This window comes from Strongylocentrotus purpuratus, unplaced genomic scaffold (genome assembly GCF_000002235.5).
Source record: "Strongylocentrotus purpuratus isolate Spur 01 unplaced genomic scaffold, Spur_5.0 spur5_scaffold_15, whole genome shotgun sequence".
Lineage (NCBI taxonomy): Eukaryota > Metazoa > Echinodermata > Echinoidea > Camarodonta > Strongylocentrotidae > Strongylocentrotus > Strongylocentrotus purpuratus.
Window position 1 is genome coordinate 5159697 of NW_022145600.1, and position 22658 is coordinate 5182354.

At 36.9% G+C, this 22658-nt stretch overlaps 1 protein-coding gene across 3 annotated transcripts in view; it reads left to right on the top strand.

Annotated features, from left to right (window-relative positions):
• The window catches only part of LOC754030 (uncharacterized protein ZK1073.1-like), a 77175-nt gene that overhangs the window by 39952 nt on the left and 14565 nt on the right, over positions 1 to 22658 (top strand). For all 3 annotated transcript variants that reach the window (XM_030985430.1, XM_030985428.1, XM_030985429.1), the window contains exons 3-9: positions 8562 to 8619; positions 10854 to 10971; positions 13698 to 13760; positions 14846 to 14915; positions 16195 to 16281; positions 18203 to 18289; positions 20037 to 20137. In XM_030985430.1, coding sequence (XP_030841290.1) covers positions 8562 to 8619; positions 10854 to 10971; positions 13698 to 13760; positions 14846 to 14915; positions 16195 to 16281; positions 18203 to 18289; positions 20037 to 20137 — 584 coding nt within the window. The remainder of the gene's footprint in view (positions 1 to 8561; positions 8620 to 10853; positions 10972 to 13697; positions 13761 to 14845; positions 14916 to 16194; positions 16282 to 18202; positions 18290 to 20036; positions 20138 to 22658) is intronic.

The following is a 22658-nucleotide window of genomic DNA, read 5'->3' on the forward strand; positions in this document are numbered from 1 at the left end:
GTGGTTGTCTGCTTTCTATCTATAGACTATAGCTTGGAGGTCATTAAGGCGACAATGAAATGGACCTTGAGACACAGATTCTCAATGACTTCCTGTCTTCAGCTGTTCTAGATAGCTGCTCCAATGACTTTCCCATCCATTGCTTGATGTTTAATATCAGTCCATGTCCTAGTTGGTCCAGGGAGGTGAAAGAAAAGGAGACAAAACTCTTGTAATTTATTCAAACGCATTCTTGAGTTCTAAAGCATAACAATGGGATGTGTAACATTCCACTTGGCTTTGAAGTTCCATGCTCCGAACCGCGCTTCCACTGCGAAGACTTTCGGAAGCCTGGCACCAGTTTTACATTTATTACAAAATATTAAATTACCGGCAAAATTTCAGTGTAAATCAAAAACTTTATATGGGGATTTTATTGGGAATAGTACATCAAACAAATTTTTAAATTTAGAACTCCATCCTTCCTTTCATTTGTGTGCCAGAGTTGGTAAAAGAAAAATTACATCTTGTCAAAAACTCAATATTTTAGGATGATGCGCTAATTTGTGCATGCTTTAATGTCCCGTTATTTGATCCATGATTTACAATCTTCAATAACATTAAGTTTGCTAATGCGTGTTTTTGCGTGTTTTTTTGTATTTTTCAAGTTTAAAAAAGGATGAAATTACACAAGTTTGTGTTCGCTTGTTCTACTCTTTACACATTTAACAATGGATGAGAAATCATTGGAAGGGACAGCAAACAGTTGCTGTGATACCATTTTCTGATGTAGGAATTCTAAATCCTGAAATGTCATGCGCTCTCTTATCACACCACCTGGTCAACAGTTGAAGTTGAAGATTAGCGCATAACTTTTCGGCGGCTTGGAGCATGGGGTCAAAGGAGAGCGGCTTGATTCCAGTCCTTCTCTATCACGTCCCTGGTTGGTCTGCCCCTCTATTCTCCCATCAGTTTCTATTTGCAAGATGGTATTTGCTAAGCTATTCTTCCATCTCTTTCATTCCTGTAGATATAATGTACATGCTGCATGTGCAGTATGTTTCTATGAAAGTCTGTGCAATAACGTTATTTGAATAGTTGAATACCCCAATCACCTACACTCTACATGTAATTTAGCAGACCTACATGTGTACAATGATACCTGTAGGGCAGGCTCACATAAATAAACCTGCAAGCACAGATTCTAATTTTACACTTAACCACCATTCCTAAAGCTTTGAGCAGAGCCTAAGTCTGCCAGTCTCTGGCTTTATCAAGTACAGTGCCTAATGTAGTCTTATTTTGGAGACAGGGTTATGCACAACGACCTACAAGCATTCGTTCTGGCAAACTCTAGGCAAACATGCACCTCTTCATTTTGAGCCAAGCTAGACTAGAGCTGCATTTCCTATCTGATTTGCAGTGTCCTCATGAGGTCAAATTCTCTGTACAGTGTTGGAATAGCCGCCCATTGATGATAAGGAAACCCAGATTACACATCCAGGGTCCATTGTGTGTGGCAATACCTAGTCTTAATTTCCAAACTCTTTGATGTAATTGCCGAATATATCCAGGGTAGCTTGTATTTTGAAAACATGTATTTGTTGTTTCCTACACCCCCCCCCCTCCCTCTTTAATTGTCCTCCTCAGGTCAAGCTTACAATACTTGTAAACATTGTCTCCTTGATAATAAGATAATAGATAGTTCAGTGTACATGTAGTCACCTCTATTGTAATGTATTTACACTGATTGAGCCCTTTTTGATGGGGTACAAACTTACAAAGTACTGTGTAGTCTTGGTTTTCAGGCTAATTCTTCACTTGTATGTACAGTATGTACACAATGTACTGTACATGCTTTTTTTAGATTTTGTTTTCTTCAGATTAGTCTATAAATGTCTTTCCAACTCACTAGGGATTTTCAAAAGATAATGTCATCTCCACTTTTTTTAATCAATCTCAGATATATGTCAGAGATCTCATTGTTGCACATCACTATCCGATTTCTGTTTGTTTGTTTGTTTTTTGTTTTTAATACAGAAAGTGATGTTTTATTATGTGTGAATTTTACCCTCGTCTGAACCCCAGGCAATCACAGGAAGTTAAAGTAAAAGTAAAAGATCTATTGGCAGCAGGATACATGTACATGTACATGTACAGCTGAAAATTACTATAAGCCAAGACTTACAAATGTACCAATGGAAACAATCATCTGTTGGGGTGTGTCTTTCTGTCTATGCCACTAACAATGAAGTTGGATATTATAGCAAACACGCCTTCAGTATAATGTAGTTTGGGACATTCTAGAAAATAACACTAAACTGATACCGCCTGCCTTTGAAACTTCTCAAGAACGAGTTGCCTCTCTTTCTCAATTGATACAAAGATTCGTTTAATTTTTGTTTAAATTTAAAAAAAAGGAAAACAAGGTATCCATATATTTCTTGCCTTTTTATAAGGGTTTGTCTTGTAGTAAATCTGATAGTGAAAACAGTGTATGGTATGACCAAGGTGTAGGCACAAGAAAGAAAAAAATATCAAAGTGACCAAATTTCCTAAATTTTCTGATCTGATATACAGGCCTGTATAGTACTTACCGGTATACATCACAATCCATTGCAGGCAACTGTGCTGCATCATTGTGAATTTAGTGTTCATGTAGTAGGGGGTCAATGCCCTGACAATACATGAAAATTGAATGCAAGTGAAACATGAATTTAATATTTTTGAATTCACTGGAGTTGTTCATTGCATTTTAAGGATGGGAAAATATTTTGAATTGCAAGTTTCATTTTTAATTACACTAAGATTACAGACAAGTAGCCAGAGTCATTAGTGTCAAATTTAAATGACTTGTTCGTGACTGTGTAACCAGTTTTCAATAGTCTGGTATTAAAAATTGGTTGCCAAAAATCAATTAGGGGTATTTTGAAGACAAGATGCTCGAGTCTTTCGATAGCTTGGAAGGATAATATAGTAAACTTGTGCACTGTGCATAGGGAATATGGGCACAGTTTTTGATGAATGTGCGACAACGTCGTCTTGGTTGTAAACCTTAAATCGGCACGAAAGGTCGCGTCCCACTTGGGTTCAAATCCTGTGATGGAGGTATTGTGGAGGTACATTGAGTATAAAAATAGGTGCCTAGATTTAGCTGAGGAAAATTAGTTTTTCACAATGGCTGTCCCTATACCGACTAGCTCGGAGCTTCAAAGGGATATCTATCTACAATCCTCGTAAGCCTTTGACATTTTCGTTACAACCACTAACCTTTAGCAAATTGATTGACATCGTAATGTACATTAGAAGGTGGATGCTTTTACCAACATTAAGAGTATAATCATCTTATCAGAGAAAGCTATTCATTATGAAACATAGCTGAGAATTGAAAGGGATTTTTGTTATTATTTTTGTTACTTGGAAGTGTAGTTGCAAGGATTTCTTTAAAAAATCGATGGAGGGTATTTTCTTTTGCTGCCTGCCTTTTGACAAATTACTCCCACGTAGATAGAAGAATACAAAGATATAAAATTTAGAAAAGTTACCTATTGAAGAGAAGATACAGACTATTTTATTTAGCATCTGTATTTCCTTGCCCTTTATGAAATATAGCATTGAGATATGTTTGATGACTGTCAGCCTATGCAGCAGTTGAGCAATGTTGGACTCAGGTCTGCCAGCCTATCTGATGTTTATCTGTGCCATATGACAATGTGTACCGATAGGCAGTGGTCATTGGGAATACATTATCATCAGAAGACTGTTAACTCATTTTGATTATTTGTATAAAAATTGCCATGGAGATACAAAATCAGATCTACATTGTTGCTCATCTATTGATGCTTACTAGCCTTCATGACCTATTTCTCCGATGATAGGATCCAATGCCTTTTCTTCTTAGTCCAATTTTAAATTTAAAGTTATGTTACTCTTGATATGTTGACAGCCCATAAATCTAGATACATGTAGATGTTGATTGAGTTTTGATATCTGTACGACATCTCACTCGTAAATAACTAATTTCTTATTTTCTGAATCCTAACATAATACCCATAATATTAAATGTTATCTTTCCTTTGTCTTGTGAATGTAAAATGTATGTTTCATATTACTGTTATTTTCACGGTGAAGAGTAGAACTTTGAGTATCTCTAAACACCACACTAGTGCTACTCACACAGACATGCAAGCACACACAAATAAGAAACAAAAGCGAGTAACCGCCCCTTTGATTCTTCAATAGTAGCCTTCTCGCAGTCCTTCTAATTGTTTTCAGTTGTGTTTACTCAGTCTCGTCTTCCGTAAGCCCGCTTTGGTTTGCTTCCTGACCTTCCTCTGTGTATTCTCAGGTGGCAAGCTCACAGTATATGTGGGAAATTAATTGTCTGGGTCATAGGGTGATAAACTGACAATAGACCTGTCTTTAATAATCAGCTCAAGATTGCCAAATAGCCTGCTATTTCTCATTTGGGAAATAATCGTGAAGTTACAAATCACGTCTTCGTCAGCTCGAGACTTGACCTCGAAACTTTAAACTCGAGCTTGAGAAATTAGCTCGAGATATTTTTCATCTCAAGCTGATGAAAACAGGCCTAATGCCTTCGTTTATTCTGACAAATCTAGCTTCACTGTGAAAAAAATGAATGTCGTTACTTAAAATGAGATTTTCATAAAAATGAAATGTAGACACAACTTGAAAACAATTAATTATCAAATTATTATTTTTCGCTGTTGAAAATTGTAGCATTATTTCTTGTCATTATTTATTATGGAATATTTTGGTCATACATTTGTAGATAATTACTGGTTCGATTGTGAAGAATTGGTGTTTCTGGACTGGTTTAATAGTGTACTTGCTATTTGTTTGAGAAAACTGACAGATTATTTATCATCTTTTCCAGGATTTGATCTTCTCTTTGATAAACATCCACATGAGTAAAACTATACCATTGTTTATTCCTTACCTGACTCATCAGTCACCATTGTGTGCTGTTCGGAAGTGAAAGAAGATGATGGCTACAGGGTTGAGTGTCATAAGTGAGCAAAACAAGCACAGAGCTCTAGCTAGGTCAAAATATGATTAGAATTGGAGCATAGTCAAGTCCATGGACAAATATGATCTTAATCTTCCACAATAGCCTAATTTAAGATACAAATATGATTTTTATTATTCAACAGAAGCCCGGGTCCATGAACAAATAGGACTGTAATATCCAAGATGATTTTAGACAAAGTGAAATTCTTGTCAAGAGTCTTTTTCAAAAATGGGGAGTATGCTGGGTTCCATATTGTTTCTTATTCAATACTCACCCCCTTCCCTTCACAAACAAGCTACAATGTATGTATGCCAGTGTCAACTTCAATACATATTTTTTCTGAATAAAGTGTTATTTGTCCATGCAAACATCGGTTTAAAAGAAGTTGAAACGGCAGGGGACTCGAAACGAGGTTTCACTTTTACTTTGCCATCTGTATCTCCTTGTATGCATATTACCCACTTGAATACTTTGCATACAATTGTAGATTGGATCCGTGTTGAGTTCATCAGCAAGTGGTGGATGGATATGTTTTTAATGTTGCCAGTCATCACAACAGGAAAAGGATTGGTCTACGCACATAATGCTTTTATATGGCTGCCTGCATATTCCATCATTTTTCCATGTAAACTGAAATAGGTTTAATGTGTTTAGCTAAAGTAATTAAGGGACACATATTTTTATTGTCATGGCAAAAGACGTTAAAAGATGGGAGTTGTTGCTACCTTGTTTGGCGTTCAACAATAAGGGATAGAGCAACGTCGATCTGGCGCTGCTCCGTGGCTGCCGGGCTCATGATCAATTGGGCAAAAAGAATTTCCGTTTTGGTTTAATAAAATTTGGAGTGGACTATTAGGCTATTATTATTATTATTATTATTATTATTATTATTATTATTATATTTTTATTGTTGTGACAAATATTTTTATTGTTGTCGTGACAAATATTGAATTGTATGGTTTCATTGGTCCAAGCGCGTAGAGAGGATTTCATTTTAGGGGGGCGGTAGTGAGCACGCAAAACGTGCGAATCACCCTAGGGGGGTAGGTGCAGGGAAAGCGCGGAAGCTTTGAAAGAAGACGATTCGTTGTACCGTTCTCGACTCATAATCCTTGTCTGAATTCAGTCCGCTCCTCCTGCGCATAACGCGGAAGCTTTGACGTATTATTAGACAAAGAAGACGTTTTTTTTGGGGGGGGGCGACTGCCCCCCCCCCCCCCCCCCCCCCCCTGGCTACGCGCCTGCATTGGTCAATGGCTGTACATACATTTACATGTCTTGGGCTGTGTACATTAGTTTCATAAGTGAGCAAAAGAAGCACGTAGCTAGGCCAAAATATGAATATAATTAAAACTGCATAACCAAAGTCCATGGATAAATAGGACTGTAATATCCTAGATGATTTTAGACAAAGTGAAATAGAATTATAGTTTCTTGTCAAAATTCCCATTCCCTCCCCCAAACATATTCTATGCTGATGTCAATTTTAATTCACATTTTTTCTGAATAAAATGTTATTGGTCCTTGCAAGCATAGGATGAAAAAAAAGTTGAAACTAGGTATCACTTTCACTTGCCCATCTGTATATTGATTACACGTCGAGTAGTTCATCAACCAGTACATGTATATCGTATGGTAGATGGATCATGGATATGTGCTTCAATGTGGTCAGTTGTCACAACAGGAAACGAATTGCACACAATATGCATTTATACGGATTCCTGCATTTTCCATCAAACAAAAATATTTTTAATGCCCTTGGCTATAGTAATTCAGGGACACATACTTTTTTTATGCCTCCGCCACCGAAGGTGGTGCCGGAGGCATCATGTTTTCGGGTTGTCCGTCCGTACGTCCGTCCGTCCGTACGTCCGTCCGTCCGTACGTCCGTCCGTCCGTCCGTCCGTCCGTCCGTCCGTACATCCGTCCCGTTTGACCGTTATCACAATATCTCAAGAACCATTTAAGATTTAAACTTAAGACTCGGGAATAGTATTTATCACCATAGGAAGACGATCTGATTAGATTTTGGAGTACGTAGGTCAAAGGTCACAGGTCACAGAGGTCAACTTATGAAATTCCTTGTATTGAGTTTGTTAGCGCGATATCTCAAGAACCATTTGAGATTTAAACTTCAAACTTAAGGATAGTATGTATCACCATAGGAAGACGATCTGATTAGATTTTGGAGCACGTATGTCAAAGGTCAAGGGTCACAGAGGTCAACTTATGAAATTCCTTGTATTGAGTTTGTTAGCGCGATATCTCAAGAACCATTTGAGATTTAAACTTCAAACTTAAGGATAGTATGTATCACCATAGGAAGACGATCTGATTAGATTTTGGAGCACGTATGTCAAAGGTCAAGGGTCACAGAGGTCAACTTATGAAATTCCTTGTATTGAGTTTGTTAGCGCGATATCTCAAGAACCATTTGAGATTTAAACTTCAAACTTAAGGATAGTATGTATCACCATAGGAAGACGATCTGATTAGATTTTGGAGCACGTATGTCAAAGGTCAAGGGTCACAGAGGTCAACTTATGAAATTCCATACATTGAGATTGTTATCATGATATCTCAAGAACCACTGGAGATTTAAACTTCAAACTTAGTGATAGTGTGTATCACTATAGGAAAACAATCTGATTAGATTTTGGAGCACGTATGTCAAAGGTCAAGGGTCACAGAGGTCAACTTATGAAATTCCATACATTGAGATTGTTATCATGATATCTCAAGAACCACTGGAGATTTAAACTCCAAACTTGTTTAAATTGCTCTATGGCGGAGGCATCATTTTCGACTGCGCGCAGTCAAAATTCCATCTAGTTTAATTTTTTTTTTATAATAAATTGTATGGCTTTATTGATTTAATGGCTGCACATACATGTACAGGGTGTTTGTGGCTGTGTACACGGGAGACAATCACCAAATTAATTTTCAGAGTACTACTGCTGGTGTGTTTTTTTTTTTTTTTTTCATTGTTATGTTCAAGGCTTGACACAAACGGGTCCAGACCCCCAACATTTTGAAGTATTTACATAGGGCTTATACAGTAAAAAGTTGGATCTGAACCCCCTACCAAATGTCAGTGTGGAGCCCTGTTATATCTGTGCCCCTTTGCATATTAACTTACCATTGATGGTAACTTTGCCATTAATGGTTACTTCAATGGAATCATTGATTTGATTGGCTGTTGAGCCATGTTACCATGGTAGTTAATATTGATGGCATAGTTACCATCAATGGTAAGTTTTATGAAATGGGGGCCCTGATCTTTCTTTAATAGTGGATAACTAATTATGTCAAAATAAATTGAAATAATAATCATCACACAAAGCAGAAAAAGAACCTTCAATTCGTCGCTGTTTTCACGAGGTGACGGTAGTGAAAAAAAATTGCATTCACTTTGCGTTACGATTTTCCTCACTATCGTCACTTCGTGAAAACAAGGACAAATTATCTTTTTTTTTTACTTTATTCAGAATCTTCAGTCAACCTTACTTTGATGATTTGTCTTTGTGTGTTTTATTTTCATGTGCAGGGTGATCCAGTACATCAAAAGCATGTTGTTGTCACATTCCACGACATTGGACTAAATCGTGAGTATATTTTCATTTGGTTTCATGTGGACAATGAAATTTATATTTCATGCATTTATAAGCTTTTGTTCTTGTGTAAATTTGTTCACACCTATAGCTCTTGTGTCATCTTTTTTTAATTAAAGTGGTATGAACTCTTTGATTGGGGTAAACTTCTCAACGTTGGCATATGTTTCTGCTTTAAGATGGAAAATGTAACTTTAATACACATTGTACAATTCTCAAATTGGGTGGGATTTGCCGCCAACGGTATGCAAAGGTTCAACAACATTTTATTTAAAGGTAATACAAAGTTTTGGTATGGGGTCATGAATTTGGTTCAAATGAACATATTGGAAGCATATACGATCCTGCAATATTCAGTGATCGTTGTCGCGGTCAAAATCGACTCTAAAGTTATGAAATTGTAAGTAATTAACATTTTATGTTGAATAGCTCCCTCTCAAGGTCAAGATATTAATTAAGCTATAAAACAATGTTTATTGACTAAAATCGAACGATTAGCTATTCTCATTCGGAAATTATATACCACAACTACATACTCTGAGATTTTCATGGTCGCAGCTACCATTATACGGCCGTAGAAGCTATTTGAAATTTATCAAAATTTACCGGGAGCACCGGTAAATCTTTATATTCAATTTTTCTCGAAAGCAGAAGTGTTTTAGGGGCTAAAATTTCTGGTGTTTTTAATACATCCACAGGGGCATCCAAATATATCAAAATTGTAAAGAATCACTATCCACCCATTTTTCAAAATTTCCCAAAACTTTGTAATACCTTTAAAACTTTTATGACCTCTCTGCACCCAATTTCACAAACAAAAGAGATACAAGATCCATTACCCAACCACCCAACCACAATCGTGCAAATTTACTCTGTGATGTTCATATCAATTTTAAACAGAACTGATAACTGACCCCCATTTAGACTACCTAAAGTCATTGTAGCGAATGCACATTTGAGGTTCATTTCAAACGAATATGAAAATTTCATAATTAGTTCAGGATTTTTTTCGAGCATGCACCGAGGATAAACCGGTCGATATGTCAACTGATCTCTTCTGAACTATTAGTAGTTTCATTAAACTATGTTTCTCTATACACTGTTATCCAGTGTGTACGAGTTTTGTGTATTAACTATCTTCTAGTGTAAACGAGCCAAGAAAGTGATGAGGTTGAAAGCCATTAAGGCCTTTCTTCATCAGCTTGAGTTTGCCAAATAACCCGCCATTTTCAGACTCGGGATATTAGCTGATGAAGACAGGACTATTGATTCTGTGAATGATACAGGGGGTGGGATTGTGTATTTTGATCTTGTGACCAAAGATCAAGTATTGTGATATATGGTCATATGAGCCACTACTAGATCCCATGCTGAACCTGAGCTTGGCCCCTGGTTACTGTGCACATGCTTGATCGAACGGATGCTGTATGGAAGCTTAGGCAGGGCTTCCCACTAACTCTTTTGGAAGGGGTCCAGATTAAACGTTCCAGATTAAACTGTTCAGAGTCTATGCATATTAAGCCCTCTGTTAAAAAAATTAAATTTTGGAGGTCCAGATTAAGATTTTGGGTATTGAGGTGTCTGATGGTGTTGAGTTCTGGAACTTTTAAATATGCAAACTGCCATCGGACTGTTTGAAGTACACATAAATTGTGATGAGTCTACAAAGTGGATTCTTTCTCATCATATGTAAAAACAAATAAGTTTTCCCTGGCCCAAACTGAGTCATGTTATCAAATATTTTTCAGTTAGAAATAGTGTAGCCACAAGCCAGGTATTCCCCCAGAATTAATTTGTCCCCTGTCTATGAAAATACATACATCATATTTGTCATATTCGATAGATCATAGCAAAAAAATTGTGGAATGCTGAAGACACTATTATGCTCATTTTACCTTTAGATGTTATTTAAAGTTTGATTCAAAACAAAAAAGTAGTTGATTTGACCTTTCATTTTGGGAGATGTTCCAGGTTATTTGCATGAGAAGCAACATTTTATCCGTGCAGAAAATTTACTAGCATTGGCAGCATCATCATTGTTGTTGATAGTGTTTCTGATGTTGTTGTTGTTCCTCTTCTTGCTATTATTAGAGGACCTCCAGGAAGGTTGTGCATTTATGATTAGCATTCTTTTAATGTTTGTTTACTCATATTTACATTGTTATATATTTTGTGAATTGCTGAATAAATAATAAATAAACAAATAAATTATTTTAACCTTTTGACAGATACATCATGGGTAAAGTTCATCAGCACAAAGGCAATGGCCCCGATGGTGGGTAAAGTGTGTTTCATCCATATCAATGCACCGGGCCAACAGGACAACGCTGAAGATCTCCCCGATACGTAAGTCCATCAGAAAACTATCTCACCCATCTGTCATACATTTCAAACCTGTATAGAAAGACCACCATGATCAACAGCAAAGCTGTCTTTATTCTAGGTACATGTACATGTAGTCTCTATACAAACTCCTCTTTAAAGGGATCGTTTAACAATGTAAAATCTGAGAAACACGGTCCTGCATGTTACCAGTGTCTGTGATATGGTGTAATATTGCAGCCCTTAAAAAATCGCGCTTCAAAATAATCAAGAAGTGCTCCAAAAAAGTAAAAATCTTTGAGTGACCTGTTTTACCATACTCGTTTTCCCGAATAGACTGTTGTGTTATGAGGTTTTCAAATTTTTAAATTCCAATCATTTATATCTTGATAATCAGACAGGCGATCGGCTTGTAAAAGTCACGGAGTTCCTGACTGACCTAAAGGTTTATAATTATCATTGCAGCATGAGCTAAATCAAGGATTATTTCTGAAGGATCTGAGACAAAGTTACTGGATCCCTTTAACAGAGCTGCCAACTAGTACGGATTTCCCGTAATTGGTACGGAAATTAACGACCATTACGGAATGTTGTCTCAAATTACGGATTTAAAAAAAAAAAAAAAGATTTTTTTTTTTTTTTTTAATTTTTTTTTTAATGAATTAAATATGATTTATCGTAGCGAGTGCTGTGAATAGGAGCCATTTTTCATGATAAACTGTGTTGTGATGACCTGAAATTCAATACTTAACATCTTTGTGTGAGTAAAATCACCAAAAATTTCAGATAATCATGCGTCCGCGCAGTGTTGGCGTGTCGTTTTTTTAGATTCATAGCGCCGCATAAGAAATTACTGATTTATACCCCAAATTACTGATTTTGAGCCTTGTGATTACTGATTTTCTGTTCTGGAGGTTGGCAGCTCTGCTTTAATCTGTTGATTACGGAATCGTCTAATTACCATAGGCTTTTAGTACAGGAGCCACCTGGTTCCCATAGCTAATGGATCAACTTAATGTTTTTAATGAGAACATTGTTTCAACTGAAACAAACAAGTTTAACTTGCTCTTTCTATACAGGTGGTTTTGAAAGCAAATTGGACTAGATACATTTCAATATAGGCTACTTTACAAGATACTTCCCTATGTAGGCAAATGGATGGAGTATGAAGCATGTATATATTATTACTATTATTATTATATATACTTTGATTAAAACCAAAAATATTTTTGAGCAAGAAACTATCACATTTTGTTGTTCGTGGTGTTGTATCTCTTTGGCTTTGTTAGATTTCCCCAGGCAGTTTTGCTGCTCTTCTTTTCAATCTATTCAATTCAATTCAATTCAATTTCATTTCTAAAATGCAAAACAAATTGTATAAGAAATGCATTTGTTATGTGTACGTCCATACAAATAACAAAAACATATCGGCATGATAAAAGTGAGTCCATGCATATAGGCATTGGTTTTGAAGAACACTGGCAACTACATATTGTCAACACAAGCTCTGCTTTTCAGTGGATCCCTCCATTTCCACAGGTTTATCTTTTTTTAAGAATTAAAAAACCCATTATATTGGATAATTATGTATACTTTCTATTTCGCAACTTTAAACCATGTAAATTGTAGTATATTATTGAATGGTGAATTGTATATCTGATTTCTTGGTCATAATTACTGTTCTGTTGGAAATTTAAAAAAATAAAAAGTGAAACTGAAACACTAGGATGTATTTCTGGGTTCTGTAGATGAAACTTGTCAGTCATCTCCGGGGAGTGGAGTGGGAAGGAGTTCAAATGAAAGTGGGTTATTACAGAAATTTCTCGCCAGAATCTTAGTCATAGATAGCCTAGTCAGTCAGTCAATCATCCCTTCCCTTGGGTCACCAATATCTATTAGGTTTGGCAAAAATATTTTGCTCACTGTGGAGGAGGTTTTACCAATTTCAAGCTTCTGAACCAGAATGTTATTTATGGACTATCATTTTGAATATGTAATGTGAAAAAGACCAGAAAATGAAAAATGAATAAGAGTTGTAATAATGAGGAGGAGAAGGAGAAGACAATATAATAAAAAGAATAATGACATACAGTATAGTATTAAACAAAAATATATAATAATATTTTGTGTACACATATCAACACAAAAGTACAGCACTCCAGACTCCAGTATATGTAATTGATTTGCGTTGAGAAAGGAAAAGAGTACCTTTGAGTGGGAGAGAGAGAGAGAGAGAGAGAGAAAGATAAAGTACTTGTAGAGATGTGAGATATGTTTGATTGGAGTTTCATTGCAATTGCAATTATGAACACCACTAGGAAGATGGCCAGATACATTTTAATATTTACCCACACTTCAATTTTCATTGACACAGATTTCAGATTCCAAAGAAAACCTTTTTTAAGAGAATTTAATATGAAGTGCATCTAGATGGGTTTTATCTGCAAGTGAGGCTTGTCTGCTGTCATAAGCCGTTTGCCAATTATGAGCAACACAAACAAGACTGCCATAGTCTGCCAAACGCATTTTCATATTTACCCATACTTGAATTTCATTGACACAGATTTCAGAAAATCCACAGAATACCGTTTAAGAGAGTCAAAGATGAAGTGCATCCAGGCGCGTTCGCTGTCAGCATCATTACAATCACACTGTGTGGTGATGCGTGTGTGATGATGCGAGCTATGCTAGCCAGACGAGCTGCCAGACATATTTTAATATTTGCCTATTCTTGAATTTCATTGACACAGGTACAGGTATCCCAAGATGCAGGAGCTGGCCGAGGAGATTCCAGGAATCCTCAAAGAATTAGGGTAAGTCTCCTCTCCATCCAGCCAGTCCCTTGTGGTGTAACCTCCTTGAATAACACATGTGGGGGTGTTTCACAAAGATGCTAAGTTGGGCTTAAAAATTATGGAGAGCTATTTGTAGCCTTAAAATTAAATATTTCCAAAAGCAAAAATTGAAGTATTTTAGACCTTTCATGAATTCCACACCAAGAACATGAAATCTCCTTGATATTAGGAAATATGAATTATTTGAATCAACAATTTATGCCTTTTCCAAAATTGCAATGATGCTAATGGCTTTCCATAATTGTTAAGTCCAACTTAGAGATAAGTTCAACTTAAGATCTTTGTGAAACACCCCCTTGGTCTACCCAGAGGCAGAAGGGCGTGGTTGAGTTATGCATCTTTTTGATAGAGGTAATGCCCTTCTGGCTCTCAACAAAGGATGTGGTTAATTTCATAGGAAGTTTCATGACCGGGGGAGTTAAGAAATGTGTCGGCTGTGCCAATGTGCAACATGATTTTCTTTTGTATTCATGTCATATATGATATTGAGATTTGAATAGGCCCGGATGGAAAAAAGTAAGGAATAAGGTAAGCATGTATAAATAAGTTTTTATAAAAACCATAAAGATTAAAAATGTATACGTCTTTCTGTATGATTTTTTAAATAAAGGATTTGTATTAAAAAAGTATTTTGTAAACACATGATAGTATGTCAACTTATGAATCAATCCAAAGAGAGAAAGAGAGGGGGGGGGGGGGGGGTGTTATATAGTGGTATCATACATGTATGTCCTATTATGAATGTATAGAGATTTTGTTGCAATTAAAATAATGTCTGTACATTTTATTGGATTCTCCCCCTCACCCCAGCCCAGCCCACCCCATAATGGATATGCTAATGCATCAGAGCCTATGGGCAATTTACAACCTGATTTTCTTATGCAGAGTTTAGTGAAGGAGATATTTTTCAACACATTTTAAATCGGGTCAATCCATTTGCTTTGGTTGCCCAACCCCCACTCCACATGAAAAGACTTGGCGTACTAATGCATCTAAAAATACAGAGAACATAAAGATCTGTTTTTTGTTGTTTTCATTTTCAGAGTTCCCGAGAACCGTGAGGTGATTGGACTAGGAGAAGGAGCTGGATCAAATGTACTTCTCAGGTTGGCTGTAAGTATTTCTGTAATCTGCTAATTGACGATCATATATTTCGCAGACCATTCAAATGATTGTGGGTAACTGTACCAAGAGTTTGAAATTTGTTTGTGTAAAGGTCACTTACTTGATTTTCCCTACATCAGCTAAAATTCCTGTATAGACTATCAATAATACAGATTTATCAATAGCATATTTTGTATTATGATCTGAACTTTCTGCTTTACAGCGACAATCCCCATTCAAGCTTCTTTCATGATGTGTACAATGAATTTTTCCTTGGTTGCCCTTAGTCAGCAAAAAAAAAAAAAACACCCATCAACCCAAAAATATTCAATGACAGAGAAGTTATTTACATTCAAAGCCAAGGATTGTATACAAGTTAAATCAGGCAAGATTCTCTGGACGAGTATGGAGTCAGAGTTTCAAAGCAAACCTTTTGTCTAGGCCTCTGCTTTGGAGATTAAGGATCAGAGATCATGATGAGATATAAACAACCGAGAGGAACTTTTAAGTTGAATGTAAATGTTTTATGATGTTGTGTGCCAAATGTCCCTGCATGTGGTCTTGTACGATGATGTACTTGTAGCAGGCAAGCATGTATTGATCTTTTCTCATGTACATGTAGATAAATATTGGCACTGGTTAATATCAAGAATGAAAAATACATTATTGATTGTAGTATATTTTAAGGGGAGCATTACCCATGTTCTGTATCAATTGATTTAACATAATTTTTGTTTATTCATCTCTTGCTCTTCCTGTCTCTCTCTCTATCTCCATCCCTCTCTCTGCCCCTGTCTATATCCTTTTCTCTTTCTCTCTCCCTGTCTCTTTTTCTCTGTCTCTTACTCGTCTCTATCTGTCCACCCCACTCTCTCGCTCCTCCCTTCTTCTCTCTATCTCTATCTCTTACTCTCTCTCTCTCTCTCTCTCTCTCCCCTCTATCTCTCTCTCCCCTCTATCTCTCTCTATCTCTCTCTCTCTCTCTCTCTCTCTCTCCCTGTTTCTTTCTCTGTCTCTCCCTGTTTCTTTCTCTGTCTCTTACTGGTCTCTGTCTGTCCGCCCCCTCTGTCGCTACTCCCTTCCTTTTCCTCCATCCCTTCTCCCCTCTTTCACTTGCAATTTTTATTCTCTCTTTTTTGATTTCTCACTATTGCTTCCCTTTCCTCCATCTTCCTTTCTCTCTGACTCTATATATTTCCCCCTTCTTTCTCTTTTCTCTTTTTCTCTCTCTTCCCCTCTCCCTCTCTCTCTCTTTCCCCTTTCTTCTGTTTATGCAACCTCTCTGCAGATGAAATTCCCCAAGCGTATACTAGCCTTATGTCTGCTGGAGTGCACCACCACTTCAGCCGGCTTCTCAGAGTGGGGGAGCGAGAAGGTAAATCTCAACAAAACTATTCTGCTGGAGATTGTTTTAAAAGGTTGCCTAACAAACAGCTTTGAGTGAGATTCATATGCACTTCATACACATTTTTAAAGGTTTTAAATGTTGCCATGAATAATGTTGCCAAAATTTTAATTTGTGAAACGCATAGGCAGATGTCAGCTACACTAACATAGTTCTTAATTTCAAACTTGGACCAAACACTATACCTACGGTAAATTAAAATCTAAACCTAACCAGTCAGAAACGCAATTGTTACAGTAACCCTAACCCTATTTCATTGATGAAATGTAGCCCACAGCTACTATCCCGGAGCGGATGTCAGTGCACCATCTTTTAGTGATCATCATTGGAGATATACATTCCCCCAGAGTAAGAGGGGCACTAAATCATGTGCTTTACTACCTACTCAATGTCCTCCTCAGTCTCAACAGACTATGAATCTCCTGCTTCTGTCATGATCATATACTGAACACAGAAGTAATGCCTTTCTGTGTCTCAACAAACGATCGTGACTATGTACCTCAGGCATGCCAGTTTTCAGGCAAAAGCCTGAATTCAGGCCCTGGTGACTCATTTTCAAGCCATAGTTTAGGTTTCTTTGTGAAAAAAATAGCTCATTCAAGGTGATTTTCAGGCCCTGTGATCAATTCTAACTGGCATCCCTGGTACCTGTATCTCTCACATTTGTCTCGGTCATATACTTGACACAGAATGAATGCCCTTCAGAAGATATGACGGGAAAACATGAACAGTTGCCAGGCCTTCCACTGGTCCTTGTCCTCTTTGATTTCCTCCTCCCCTTCCTGGGGGGTGTTTCACAAAACTTGTCATCAGTGACGAATGACAGTTTTAGTTATAAGCTACTGAAATCCTTGCTTCTGATTGGTTGTCAGCAGATTTGTCACTGATTTTTGTCATTCGTCATTGAAAAAAGGCTTTGTGAAACGCCCCCCTGATTAGGGTTGACACATCACTGTTTCTGGGTCATTTTCCTTGCTGTGGAAAAATGACTAGGTATCTTCCAGGGACCTGTCACAGAATTGAAAACCTGTTTTGTTAATAATAATAATAATAATATTGAATATTTAGGAGCGCTAAAAACAATAAGTACCATAGCGCTTACAAATACATATATATGAAAAGAGGACAAAAATGTACAGTCTCACATGAAGTAGATCACATAGATCACTGGGGAAAAAGGTGACTTTTGAGGGATCTTTGAGGGATGTTAGCTACTGATTTTGGGACCCTTTGCTTTAATAGACAGGAATGCCTTTTGTACTGTATGTGTAACAATAGAGGTCTAGTACCTTATAATTACGATATGGTGATCGTCAAAACACATGAAGTGATTAATGATGGTACAGGAAGAGACCCATTCATTAATTTCTCTTAAGCACCTATCAGAGAGAGCTGATTAATTGAATTAAAGATGATGGGGGGGGGGGGGGGGGGGGAGAAGGGTGTTTACATTTAGCTTATGGCACATGCACCTTTTGAAGAAATTATAACTGTCATGATTATACCACTAATGTCCTTTTACACTTTGTTCAACCACTGAAAGAGCCTGATATATCCCCAATAGAAAAGACTGAGACTTGTTGCCCTAACCTCTTAGTGTACAGGTTTGTGTATAAAGTAAGGATGACCAAGTCACGCTTTTTCATCTATTTGAAGAGTTCTCAAATCAGTGTTGATTCTTCTGAAAGAATGTTTCCTCTGCTTCATTTAGGGGTTGTATACCGTCATGACATTCACCATTTACATCAGGATGCAGGTGATTTCCATTCAAGACTTTGGAGCAGAAAAGGGCCATGAGCACCCACAGCAGAAGCGGACACAAGCGCTATACAAGAAGCCCAGCATCATCAAGATTCTCAATGTCTTATGTTGTATTTTGGTATTTCCATAGGTGGCATCATGGCAGTTGAAGCATGGCCATAAGATGACAGCTAATGCTGAGAAGTATATCCTCTGGCATCACCTTGGCAGACGAACAGTGAGTAGCCATTAATTAGCACACGTTTCATTAGGTCTGTCTTCATCAGCTGGAGTTTGCCAAAAAGCCCACTATTTTCAGACTTGGGATATTATCCCGAAGCTCAAAATTGCTACTTCACCAGACGGATAAGCTCATCACAAACTAGCTCGGATGGGAGCAAATTAGCCCGCTATTTGGGAAATAGCAGGATATTTTTGGAAATAAGACCAAGATTTCTCTGGATATTTTCTCGTCCGAATATCCCGCTAATTGCAACTGCGGGCTGATGAAGACGCAAATTAACTGGCTAATTTGCAATAACGGGTCATTTGGCAAACTCGAGCTGATGAAGACAGGCCTATTGAACTTTTTATCAGTTACAAGGTACAGTACTTAGGTTCACATGGTAGGGAGTGGTAAAGCTTGTGGCTTAATATTTTTAGGTTATCACTGATGTTATTATATGCTGAGGTCACACTCATGGTTTTAAAACTTAAACTCTAATTGAAAGTTTAAATCCATGGGTGATCTTGCAGTTCAAGTGGGTGTGATAACTATGAGCCCAGCTGGTCCTCCATCAAAGTTATGTGCTGCTATGCAGACACAATTAACCTTTTCTGTGATGACATGAACTATATACAACTTTTCAGATGTCAACATTGTGTCCACGTAACGGTGTCATTTTAACGTCTGCTAATCAAATGCATCATCCAGTCCATGATATTTAATATGTCATAAAAAATGACCTTCCTACACCTTGGATCCCGTAACACAAATCATAGTAATTGAGAGTACAATCAATTTTTGCGATTGCATTGATCATTTTATGCAGTCAACCACAGAAATCTATAATACAATCAATTCCTATTAAAGTTTTGTGGTACGGGGCCCAGGTCAGTTTGTTTAAACCACTTCACCCCCTGCTGAAAACTTCTTCTGCCGACAAAACAGAGCTGTATAGAGTACCGAAGCTGTGACATCATAAAAATCAATTTTCAGAATTTCTCAATTTTTACTTCAATTTCCGAAAGAGCATCAAAAATAATGTTCAAATGTCGAAAAATCAAATTGAATATGTTAAGTATTGGCTGAGATATGACCATCTGAATAAATCTATATAGTTCCTATAGGAACTCAGTGTTATGCTCTGGTTTTTAATGTTATGAACCAGAGCAAAATAAATTGGTTTTCGACATTTGAACAGTATTTTTGATGTTCTTTCGGAAAATGAAGTTAAATTTGAGAAATTCTAAAAATCTTTTTTTGATGACGTCACACTTCACCACTCTATTGACGTACTGTAGCTCCAATTTTCAGGTGCCGACATCAATGTGTCAAATGGGTTGAAACTCTAGCAGACATTTCTATTTGTAAACATTGCTCTTGGTGTAGCGGTGTCATGGTCTAGTGGATACGTCACCTGACTGTGAACCACAAGGTTCATGGTTCATGTCCTGCTGTGGCACTAATGGTAAGATATTACTCTGCATTTGCCACTCTTCACCCAGGTGAAGGGAATGGTATCCAGTGTAGGAGGAATATCCTTGCATGCTGTAGCACCTTATTGTGACGGCTCAGCTACAGCCGGGGAATAATATGATACTTTGTATTAAACACGGTATAGTATATTCATACATGTATTTGCTGCGCTATATAGTATATCTATAAAGCGCTTAGATATCAAGCGCTATATAAAAGCGGATTTATTATTATATAAATGGAAATATCATTGTTATTATTTTCCTGTCTTCTCACTTCCTTGTAGCACTCGACTGAGTACGTTGACATCGTGAAGCAGTACCATGAAAACCTGTACAAAATGATGAACGCCCATAACCTCGGACTCTTCATCGACGCCTTCTGCAAGTGAGTATAAACCAAACCATACGATACCGGTAGATTCAGCTACTTTGTGATGTAACATAGTTGAGTAAATAGAGTAATAACAGGAAGGAGGGGGGGGGGGGGGGGTGATCCGCCCTGATATGGCTTAACCTTTTGACTACTGAATTCTTCTAATCCCATAGGTGTGGTACACATACTAGTCAGTTTCCATATGCAGCGGATTAATAAAAAAAAAAATTTGTTGCCATATAGCATGAACAGATAATATGATGTAAGTCAAGAATATATACCGGTAGACATATCTAGATACATAAATAGCATCAGTTTTCTCACCGATAGCAATAACAATTTACACAATCAATCAAAAAATTGATGGAAAGATGTTAATGATTTCATTGTACATAACCAATTTTCTAACTTCATTATCAAAATCACTGTCGATGCAAATTGTCATTTCGGCTACCAAGAATGCAGTAATCATTTTCTTATTTAGGAAAGAGTTCAGTGACACATCCAAAGTTAATAATGTTTGAATTGCAATTATTCTTTTCCCATTTGTCCTATTTCCTATGAAGATATTATCTCTTTCTCTAATCTTTCTGCTTCTACCCAAAGCAATTAACTAAAAGTTAGTATGGCCACCTAATACGTCATACTTGAGCGAATTCTGCCATCTAAGTGTTGTAATTGTATATATCTATGAATCTTATCTTCGGTTTTAATTAAGGGCAGTACGTGCCCGAGTCCTGATTTGACATGTCAGCAAGAGAGAGAGAGAGAGAGAGAGAGAGAAAGAAAGATAATCAGAGGTCATTTGTAAGACTAATCAGCAATTAGTGGTGATACCTAAAACAGATGTGGCAGTCTTGAAATTAAAGGCAATCTTGATTTACATGTATGGGAATGTAACTGCTTTTTATGCAAAACCATCATCATGCAGTCATGTAAGTTAGGCCTAAAAGATATCTTGTATTGCCTTTTAGGTGCCAAAACATGGGTTGTTCGGTCAGAAATCTTCTTTTTTTTTTAATTAAAAACTTTCTCAGTTTTGAAGGTTTTAATATTTTTTTCCTCTAAAAACAGTAAATATAATATTTAAAAAATACAACTTATTTTTTTAAAGGCCCTATTTGGAGCAGCAAAATATGTACAGAAACTTAGGTGGATATCACACTTTATAGCATGTATGGAACCTCATCATATACTATCTGGTTTGGTATAATATTTTGTAGCCCAATACCCTTTTACAACACAATAGTTTTTATTTCATCTTTTTTTTTTAGTCTTTAATATTCATAGGATTCTGCAATTAGCATAACTTCCTCAGTATTAGTTCTCAGAATTTGCTTTAATTACTTATAATGCTCTGCTAATTGTGATCTATATCACATGATTGAGATCAAGTGGAATAAGAATCCTTTGAAGTATGTCACCAACACCTGTACCTACCTAATGATTTAGTTTATGACATCGAAAAAAAACCTTGCTTGTAGGCAGTGAGGCGTTAAAGTCCTCCTGCAATATTTCCCTAGAGTAAAGTAGATACAGAGCTGATGCATACCGGGACGTTCTGATCAACTCTCATGACTTAAAAAACATGTTGTTTTTTTGTCAGTCGTAGACAACCTTGAAGGGTCTGAAGGTAGAAAATCTTTGTATTGAAGATGCTATGTCCCTTTTGCAGCCAACCTTAAATTCTGTAGAACTTTGTAGGAGTTATGAATATGTCATGTATGTCCTATCTGTGAAATTTACGCGTTAGCAGTGTCCTAATATTCAAATTATGCAAGGAAACCCGTTACTTGCTAGACTTCACTGTCAAACATTATTGAGTGACTGACTGGCTTTCTTTCTTCTTTTGTAATACAGTCAAACCTGGTTTAGTGACCACCTGTCTACAAAGACCACCTGTCTACAGAGGCCACATTTGTTGTTTCCCTTGAAAATGGTTTCTCATTGAATCATGTACTAAAGGAACCTGTCTACAAAGGCCGCTTTTTGTGTTTCCCTTGGGTGGTTGCTATAGACAGGTTTGACTGTACATACATAAAATGAGCTGTAACGGGTACATAGCTTTGTCTACATCAATAACCCACTTCTTGTAATGGCCAAAATTAAACTGATTGAATCTTTGCGCAGCATAAAACGTACCACCATTCGGTACAATGGTCTGAAAAACCAGGCTAATACGAACTGGCTCTGTAGCTCCTAAGTCGATTTGACAACTAATAGTCGTTATTTTGCCACTTAAAGACATTTTCAAGCCCCCTCTTTTGAAGGAAAGTTTCTAAATTAGTATTATGTTTCAAATGCCGTTGGAATTTAACCTTTTCATATTTTTGGCCTGCAAATGGGACAGAGTACCTTTAAAGTGACTCGGTAGCATTTCCTCAGATTCTGAAACAAAATCCTGGATTTAGCTCATGCTGCAATCATAATTTTTAACCTTTAGGTCAGTCAGGAATCCCATGACTTTTACAAGCAGATATTTAGGATTGGAAATTGAAATTTCAAAAACTGTTTTCCTAATGGTTTTTATAAC